This window comes from Triticum aestivum, chromosome 1B, assembly GCF_018294505.1.
Source record: "Triticum aestivum cultivar Chinese Spring chromosome 1B, IWGSC CS RefSeq v2.1, whole genome shotgun sequence".
Taxonomy (NCBI): Eukaryota; Viridiplantae; Streptophyta; class Magnoliopsida; order Poales; family Poaceae; genus Triticum; species Triticum aestivum.
In genome coordinates this window covers 583522193-583532473 of record NC_057795.1, presented here as the reverse complement: position 1 = coordinate 583532473, position 10281 = coordinate 583522193, and the positions used below count along the sequence as shown (strand labels likewise).

Below are 10281 nucleotides of genomic sequence, written 5' to 3'. Positions count from 1 at the left end.
CATTACCATGGGTATCAAGACTAGCAAAGCTTAATGCGTAAGGAAGGGGTAAAGTGGTGAGGTTGCAATAGCGACTAAGCATATATGGTGGCTAACATACGCAAATAAGAGCGAGACAAGAGCAAACGGAACGGTCGTGAAGCTAGCAATGATCAAGAGGTGATCCTGAACTCCTACTTACGTCAAACATAACCCAAAACCGTGTTCACTTCCCGGACTCCGCCGAAAAGAGACCATCATAGCTACACACATGGTTAATGCGTTTTAATTCGGATCTGGTGTCAAGTTATCTACAACCAGACATTAACAAATTCCCATCTGCCACATAACCGCGGGCACGACTCTCGAAAGTTTATACCTTGCAGGGGTGTCCCAACTTAGCCCATGATAAGCTCTCGCGATCAACGAAGGATATACCTTCTTCCAGGAAGACCCGGTCAGACTCGGAATCCCGGTTTACAATACATTTCGACAATGGTAAAACAAGACCAGCAAAGCCGCCCGATGCACCGACAATCGCGATAGAAGCTGCACATATCTCGTTCTCAGGGCAACACCGGATAAGTCAAGCTATGAGTAAAACTAGACTTCGAGTTTCCCCGAGGTGGCCCCGCAGGTTGCTTGGTTCGGACCAGCACTTAGAGAAGCACTGGCCCGGGGGGGCTAAAATAAAGATAACCCTCGAGAGAGCGACTCCCAAGGGAAAAGTAGGTGGTGGTGAGGCAAATGGTAAAACCAAGGTTGGGCCTTGCTGGAGGAGTTTTATTTAAAGCAAACTGTCAAGGGGGTCCCATAAATCACCCAACCGCGTTAGGGACGCAAAATCCGGGAACATAATACCGATATGACAGAAACTAGGGCGGCAAGAGTGGAACAAAACACCAGGCATAAGGCCGAGTCTTCCACCCTTTACCAAGTATATATATATGCATTAATTAAATAAGAGACATTGTGATATCCCAACATAATCCTGTCCACCATGGAGCAATCTTCAACTTCACCTGCAACTAGCAACGCTGTAAGAGGGTTGAGCAAAGCGGTAACATAGCCAAGCAATGGTTTGCTAGGAAGGGTGAAAAAGGTTAGAGGTTGACATGGCAAATGGGAGGCTTGAAGAACAAAAGATAGATGGCGCAACATAGCGATAGAACGAAGCATCTAGCATAGCAATGATAGTAGTGAGATCCAGGGTAGCGGTCATCTTGCCTGAAATCCCGCTAGGAAGAAGAAAGAGTCCATGAATAAGATGAACAGATGAAGCCGAACCAAGCGTAGACGAACGAATCCTCACGATCGCAACAAAACAGGAACTATCGAGAAGAAGCACACAACATGGTAAACACACCACACAAGAACAAGGAATGACACACAACCAAGTATGATGCATGACAAAGGCTACATGAAGCTACTCATGGCAAGAAATGATGCAAACAAGAGCAACACATCAAGGCAAGTTTAAATGAGGCCGTGAACAACATATAACAATTCTGGTAAGTCCTCATATGCAAATTTCGAAATTGGTCCAGATCTGAATAAACCTTATGTTCAAGTTGTTAAATAGCAAGTTAATATGCACCAAGATAATCTACACGAGATTCTAGTCAAGTTACATATAAAGTTCATTAGATTTGGAGCTACGACCTAGAAGATATGAGCAAAACAAGTTAAACATGGCATTGATGCAAAATGCATACAAACATCAAGCAAACACCTCAAAACAAGGATGCAACATGATAATATGAAACTACATGCAAAATCAAGCAAGTTTCATATAGAGCACACTCAAAACGGAGCAACGGTTCAACACATACACTCTAAACAAGTTTAAAGGACAAGCTGTCCAAAACAGCAACTAGGCATCTTGCAAGCATCAAAACAATATGCTACAGCACCTCAACATAAGAACAAAAGGCATGGGCATGAAGTACAGGTAAAGCATAACAAAACATGAACACTTAGCTATCTCCATAAATCACTAGAACATGCTCAAAAACACATGGCGAGATTGCAAGCAATAACAGTTTACAGACTTAGCAGAAATAACATCAGGTTGCAATGTTTAGAGCTATCAAACAACATGATACAGGAACTTATCATGGCAAACAAAGGCATGGCATGCTACTACTAAAGACAAAGAACAAATCTCCCTTACTGAACTAATTCCAAACATCAACAGAAAAGACGGTGGCATCCATGCAAACATGGCAAGTGATATGACAGATTCAGACATGGCAGAAACAACGATAAGTAGGCATGTTGGTGAGCTTGTAATACTCACCACAGAGCAATACATGGCATGACAAGGTGACCAACAGTAAGAATACATATTTATGAAGCTAAGCATGACAAGTTCAAGTTAATAGGTTGCATGGATCACTAGCAAAACACATGGCAAAACTGAACTTAATGTTAACATGCTGACAGCAGCATTATTTAGCAAGTTTGGAGCAAGATTACAACAAACTACAGCAGGCTATAAATGCAACCAGGGGCATTGATGGATAGAGCATGACATGTATAACAAAACATCCTTAGTTAACATCCCCAGATTATGCATAGAATGACTTGTAGCAGCAGGTTTACATAGAATCATGATATAGCAGATTCAGCCTAGCAAAACAGCAACAGCAAGTACCCTAATTAAGCTTAGAATGACTTGTAGCAGCAGGTTTACATAGAATCATGATATAACAGATTCAGCCTAGCAAAACAGCAAAAAGAAGTACCCTAATTAATAAGCTTGATGCACTCACTAAAAGACTCACAAAAATACATGAATGGCACCACAGCAAAGATGGCATGATGTAGTTCAAAACTCATGTAGAGCTCATGCTCATAAGATGCACACATCAAATGCAACAAAAATTACAAATCATCAAGTTCTGTTAACAGACAGCAATTAACATCATATAGCACTCTCGCAACGATGATTAGAGCATCAAGATGAACTCAAACAAGCATGGCACAATGGAACAAATGAAGAGTATCTCACAATGAACATTTTGATATATCACACGCACAAAACGGAGTAGCACACATGAATTTATCACATGATGAAGATGCACACACAATATGAAAAACTCAGGGACTTAGCTAATTTCACCTCGCGGGAAAAGTTGGACGGAACGGTGCGGGATGAGGAGATCCAGGACGGGGCGGTTCCAGGCGCCTGTTTGGATTGCGGGACGGGTGGATCTCATCCACCCGCCCGGATCCGGTGACGGGACGGCGCGCGGGGTGGCCGGAACGATGGCCGGCGACGAGGCAGGAGGCCGGAGGCGGGGCGAGGTTCGAGCTAGAGCTCGCCGGCGGCGTGGGAGGCGCGCGGCGGCGGGGAGCCGGCCTCCCATGGCGGAGCAGGGAGGCCGGAGGCGGCGCACGACAGCTGCGGGCGGCGAGCTTGGCGGCGGGGACGAGGGGCGTCCGGGGCGGCGATGGGGCGCCGGCGGAGGCGAGCGCCGACGAAGGGCGGCGGCGACCGGCGAGGAGGCGGCGGTGCAGGCGGCGGGGAAACGGTAGGCGCGGGGCGATCCGGGGCGCTCGGGCCCGGGGCTCCGGCGGTGGGCTTCGCGCGGGCCGCGCCTGGGCCTGCAGGGCCGCGGCGGCGGGGAGGAGAGAGAGGAGGCGCGGGGAACACGTGACAGGAGGCGATTGGCTGCGGGCGGCGGCACGGACATGTCCGGCCGGCGTGGACACGTCCGGCGGCGCGGGGAGGAGTTTGCTAGGGTTTGGTCTACGCGAAAATCGGGGGGATGCACATATATATAGGTAAATGGAGCTAGGAGAGTTCAAATAAGGTGCGGTTTTCGCCCACACGATCGTGATCGAACCGAGAGGATGGAGGGGGTTAGGATGGGCTAGTGGGCTGTGGTGAAGGGGTGCTATGCTGCAAAGAGAAGGGGCTTTTGTGGCTACCTGGTTAACCATTGGGGCATCAAACGACCTCCAAATGGAACGAAATTTGACGGGCGGTCTGTCGGTGCTATACCAAGGCCACTCGGCAAATACCGACCCATTCCGAGAACCTTTTTATCTCGCTCAGGAAACAAGGTCTGAGAGGGGCGATGGGGCACGGCGAGATGTCTGGACTCCGAACGGACAACGGAGAGAACCGGGGGAACCCGAACGGATGCAAGTTTTGAAAAACATGCAGATGAAATGCAGATGATGACATGGCAAAATACAACACGCAATCAAATGACATGGCAATGACGGCGAATAACTGGCAGACACCTGGCGCATCGAATCCGGGGCGTTACATAAGTGATGTGCATTATCGAGAGGGCCCAGAGATACCTCTCCGACAATCAGAGTGACAAATCCTAATCTCGAAATACGCCAACCTAACAAGTACCTTTGGAGACACCTGTAGAGCACCTTTATAATCACCCAGTTATGTTGAGACGTTTGGTAGCACACAAAGTGTTCCTCCGGTAAACGGGAGTTGCATAATCTCATAGTCATAGAAACATGTATAAGTCATGGAGAAAGCAATAGCAATATACTAAACGATCGGGTGCTATGCTAACGGAATGGGTCAAGTCAATCACATCATTCTCCTAATGATGTGATCCTATTAATCAAATGACAACTCATGTCTATGGTTAGGAAACATAACCATCTTTGATTAACGAGCTATAGAGGCATACTAGTGACACTCTGTTTGTTTATGTATTCACACATGTATTACGTTTCCGGTTAATACAATTCTAGCATGAATAATAAATATTTATCATGATATAAGGAAATAAACAATAACTTTATTATTGCCTCTAGGGCATATTTCCTTCACATTGGCGACAGGGTCAATCTAAGGCATCTGCTCGCCGTTGGGCTTTTCTGCAAAGATCCGCTCCTGCTTAACGTCGCAGAGGTGGATATCGTGGCAGTCCGCACCCACTACCCCGCTCAGGCTTGAGGAACTCGAGGATGGTGCGATTCTCCGCAAAGAGGGTGGGGTCGATGAAGGCAACAACATCCATGCGCTCGGCTTCTTCCATTGAGAGGAAGTAGATGTTGTCACCCTTGCCGGCCGCCGTGCTGGCCACCTTGAACCCAATAGTAGGTACGACCGCCATGCCCACTGCCTCCTCCTCCTCCAAGCTCAACTCTGAAGAGCTTGGAGGTTGTCCGGCAGCAATGCAGTCGCACACTGGACCTTGGTGGCTTGCACCTCCATCACGATCTCCGAGCGGTGCTCAGGCGTGAGCATATTGTAGTAGGTCAACTTCTCGTGGATCATTGCGGGCAGCCGATGGTGGCGTGGACAGGAGGGGAAATGGGGGAATGTGGGCGGCTAGGGTTTGACCGTTGCAGTTCAGCTTTAGCCGGGCCTAGGCTCCTTGAGCACTGTGCCGATGTTATGCCATGAATGCGGGTATACAAATCGGTGAGCTCCTATGCGGACCGCTAGTTTTTTCGTGGGTCCGAAATGACAGTCCAACCTGGCGAAAGTGTCCCACATTTCTGCTAAAAATGTAGGGCGCTGGACATCGTAGACATATGGGCTGGAAGTAGGGGTACTTTCCGGGCTAGTCTGGGTTGTCCTCTTGGATATATGGGGGGTAGGTTTGGGGTCCGGTTAGAGATGCTCTTTGTGAAAGGAGGGGGCTGGAAGGAGGAAGGGAGAGACCGGGATAGAGAAAAAGGTTAAACTAGGTGTATGAAGTTTCAAGTATGGATGAAAATGGAGCGGAAACTTTTTGCTTTTTTCCGGCGGAAACATGAAAAAGGAGAGGGAAAATGAAAGTGGAAACGGAAATTTTCAAAACAGAAAAAGAAGTGGGATTTTTTTATGCGGAAACAAAAATAAAACAAAATGATGTTTTTCAATGGAATAGGCGCGGAAATTATGTTTTCCATTTACATTAATATGTAACTTTCTGTTTTGAATATGAGCACACGGTTATTTTGTAGCCCAACGAACATACAATTAGGCCCAACAAATGATGAGCCGAATTGCCCAGATGACCCAACTTCTACGGTGCTACTAATACATCAAGCATGGCAGCACGCGAGCAGAATCCCTAGTCCGTAAGCGAGCATGTTGCCATATTATATATCATAAACATATTCTCGAACACTTCTCCAAGACCTTGGGTCGCCCTCCCCTCCGGCAGCTAGACTTCAATTGGATGGTCGTTGATCCTAGCACCCATGCTTTGGAAGATCTCGACCTCCCCTTCTCTGAGTTGGAAATTAAGGAGGCGATCGATGATATGCCTTCAGAAAAGGCCCCCGGCCCCGATGGATTTTCCATTGCTTTCTTTCAATCATGCTGGGATATTGTCAAAGATGATCTCATGAGGGCCATCACTTCTTTCTCCGAGCAGTCAGCTTCTAATTTCGCCATCCTCAACACAGCTAACATCGTCCTCATTCCAAAGAAGGACGGTGCGGAAGCCATCACGGATTTCAGGCCAATAAGCCTCATCCACGTGGTCCCGAAGATTATCGCTAAAGCTATGGCTCGCCGGCTCGGTCCGAAGATGGATGCTATTGTTTCTCGCTGCCAAAGTGCCTTCATCAAAACAAGAACCATACATGACAACTTTATGTATGTCAGAAACACCGCTCGCAGTCTCCATCGCAGCAAAACTCCGGCTCTCCTCATAAAGCTGGACATTGCCAAAGCTTTCGACACAGTTCGCTGGGACTATCTACTCGACCTTCTGCGCCGTCTCGGCTTTCCTCCTAGATGGCGTGCTCTGCTATCCAGCCTCTTCTCCTCGGCCACGTCTAGAGTAATCCTTAACGGTATCCCCGGTAAGGACTTTGCTCACGGCCAAGGACTTCGCCAAGGAGACCCGCTATCCCCCCTGCTTTTCGATATCGCCATCGACCCGCTGCAACAAATTCTGGATAAAGCAACTGCGTCTGGTTTGATGAGCGAAAGTCCTGGAGGTTCACAACATCCTCGGATCTCTCTTTACGCTGATGATGCTGCCATCTTCATTGCCCCTTCGGTGCAGGATATATCCTGCCTGGCAAATATTCTTCAAGGCTTCGGGGAGGTTACGGGCATGGTGACCAATGTGGCTAAGAGCTCTATTGCCCCAATTCGCTGCTCCGATGTTGACCTCACCGCAGTTCTGGCAAACTTCTCGGCGGCTATCACCCAGTTCCCTCTCAAGTATTTGGGGTTGCCCTTGTCGCTTGGTAGACTCAGAAGGACCGACCTTCAGCCATACATTGATAAAGCTGCGTCAAGGTTGAACCCTCTGAAAGGAAGATTCCTAAATCGGGCGGGGTGCTGCACTTATGTGAAATCTGTCCTTTCTTCCATGCCGATCTTCCTCCTGACCGCTATCAAAGTGGATAAAGGCTTCCTAAGGGCTATGGCCAAGATCTGTCGCGGTATGCTATGGGACTGCAAGGAATCTGTCAGCGGTGGGAAATGCAAGGTCAACTGGCAGAAGGTCTGCCGCCCTAAGGAGCTTGGTGGATTGGGGATCCTAGATTTGGAAAGGTTCTCCCGCGCCCTTAGACTTCGCTGGCTTTGGGACGAATGGAAGGCTCCTGAAAAACCTTGGGTAGGTTTTGAAACTCCTAACGATGCCTCAGATAGACAGCTCTTCAACGCCGCGACTCGTGTTACTATCGGGGATGGCAAGAAGGCCTCCTTTTGGTCTTCCTCATGGCTTGACGGCAAGCCACCGAAAGATATGGCACCTCTGATCTTCAAAGCTTCGAGGAGGAAAAACCGAACGGTCCATGATGCCCTTACTGATCATACCTGGGTAGCGGATATTGCGGTGGAGGCCTTCACGGCAGAGCACATTGGTCAGTTCGTCCAGCTATGGGATCTCATCTCAAATATCCAGCTCTCCCCAGATATAGAAGATTCCATCATCTGGACCCTCTCCCCAAATGGATGCTACTCTGCGAGCTCCGCCTATAAGGCGCAGTTCACGACCGCACTGCCTTGCTCCTTCGGCTCGATTGTCTGGAAAACGTGGGCGCCTCCCAAATGCCGCTTCTTCGCTTGGCTCGCCGTCCAAAATCGCCTCTGGACCGCGGATCGCCTGGCCAAACGTGGATGGCCACACCAGCCCTCCTGCCAGCTATGCCGGTGCTCCCCTGAGACGGCGAGACACATGCTCTTTGAATGCCGTTACTCCAAGAGGATCTGGTCCGCGGCGGCATCCTGGCTCTCCTGCCCGGAATTACTGCTTAGCATGGGCTCTGGTCGCCCCAAGGTGGTGGACTACTGGCAGGCCTTAGCTAGGTCGCCCTCTTCCTCTCCCAAGGGTCTAAAAACGGCTATCATGCTCATCACCTGGGAAATCTGGAAGGAAAGAAATGAGAGAGTCTTCAACAAGAAATCCTCTCTGCCGGTGGTGGTCATGCACAAGATAAGAGAGGCAGCAAAAGATTGGACTCTAGCGGGAGCAAAAAACCTGGCGGATCTTGTGGGCTGATCTGTTTGTTGTTTTTGTTTTTTCCTTTTCCTTTGGGATGGCCTAAGCCATTCCCACCTTGCTGTTGTTCTTGCTCCTTCTTTATCAATATAAGGCAAAGCTTTTGCCTCGTTTCAAAAAAAATAAATAATATTTAGTAACCATCTTATCAATTGAACAAGTTATGTTGGTTTCCTTGTTTTTTTTTTTGGGTCTATGTTTCAAGGGATCTTTAGTTTCGGTGAACACTCCGCTTCCGTCTCTATGTCCATGTTGTATTCGCTTTATTTTCATTTTCAGTAGTATTTGTTTCTGTATTTGTTTCCGGCATTTTTGTATCGGTTCCGTTTTTACAAGAAAACACGAAAACAAATGGCAATACCCAATCTCGTCCGTGTCCACTTTTTTTTCAACCCTAGTTTCAAGGAAGCGCCTAGAGCTCAATTGAATTTCTCAATTGTCTCCAATAAAAACAGTAGAAAATAACAACAATAAAAAACAAAAAATAAAAATGAGAACGAATCTCTGCGTACAACCCGACCACTATAGCATCGATTGAGCTATAAGAAATATCAAACCCGAAGTTTCAATCGACAGGAGCTGGGAAGCCTGAATTTGCAACTTTTTACATTGTTGGACATACGGCAACAAATATAAATTTTATTCATGCGTATTGATTGATCCGCAGAGACGAAGGGCTTAGTTGGACGTCCCCGTTGACCTGACCTTGAGCTGGGTACTGATGAACGAGCCACCAGCACTGCTCCATCTCTGCGTTACCGAGGTAAGCCGGCGACGGGACGACCTGAGACCATCCATGATCGGGGTGGAAGCCAAGCCCATTCGGCATCCCCGGAGACGCCGGTCCCGCCAAGTGGTGGTCGGCAACACTCATGACCGTGGAGGCACCGTGCAGCACCGGGCGGTTCTTGCGGCGTCCGGAGCCGACGGGCACGTTGCGGATGGCGCCGCCGGCCGTCCAGTAGCGGTGGCAGGCCCTGCAGAAGTGCCGCGGCTGGTTGACGTTGTAGTTGTTGAAGTAGCAGAACTTGGTGTCCTCGCTCCGGCACCGCGGGCACGGCAGCCGCGCCTCCGCCGCCGCGGCGCGCGCCCTCGCGGCCTCCTCCAGCTGCTCGGCGCTCCCGCGCCCCGACGACGAGGACGACGATGACGACATGGGCGCCGCCTGCTGCGTCTTGGACACCACCACGCCGCCGCCGCCGTCTGCACCCGTGCGCGTCGGTTGCCGCGTGATGACCTTGCCGAAGAGCTTGATCCCCGCCGCGCCGCCCATCTCGAGGTGAGAGTGAGACACCATGTCGGTCAGTGTGTGCCCTGTGCTCTCTGATGGCACGGAGAAGTGTGTCTCATCGGCCGTATATATAGCTGGCTTGCTAGCTAGGATTAGGAATAGGATACGTGCTCTGTGGTGGGTGTTGGGTGGGCGCCGTGATTTCCTCTTTCCTTTAACAGGGAGAGGTGAAGGAAAAGGAACAGCTAACTGCAGTGCAGTGCATGTGGGATACGGTGACGTGTGATGCCGTTCGGTTCGTGTCCCCGTCTCACCACCTGGCCTGCCCACGGCCACACTCCATTGCCTCCACGACTAGTTCGATCAAGGATTCATTTGGCTACGTGAACTTCGCAAAAAGAAATTCCGCTGGGTGAAATCGACTGAAAAATTTCCCGTGTGTTCTAAACAGGCCTAATTAAGCTTGTTTTAGCGCCAAGAAATGGCCCATTTTCGACGCACCGTCGTCGTCAACGAGCGTGATACTTACCCACTAAGAGTCTTGATGATCATCCCTAATCACTTTTGCGGCAGGAATGTAAAAGCGACGAAAGATGGCTTCCTTGCTTTACAATCAACTGGACATTTGAT

General features: G+C 49.3%; 1 protein-coding gene across 1 annotated transcript; it reads right to left on the bottom strand.

Annotated features, from left to right (window-relative positions):
* Positions 1-8969: 8969 nt before the first annotated feature.
* LOC123096074 (dof zinc finger protein 5) lies at positions 8970-9769 on the bottom strand. Its single transcript, XM_044517674.1, has one exon. It carries the CDS (start codon positions 9715-9717, stop codon positions 9064-9066), a length of 654 nt encoding a protein of 217 aa, XP_044373609.1. The 5' UTR covers positions 9718-9769; the 3' UTR covers positions 8970-9063.
* Positions 9770-10281: the final 512 nt, after the last annotated feature.

Excerpts from the sequence above, each read along its gene's own strand:
- LOC123096074 (XM_044517674.1), bottom strand. The coding sequence starts at position 9,717 with ATGGTGTCTCACTCTCACCTCGAGATGGGCGGCGCGGCGGGGATCAAG.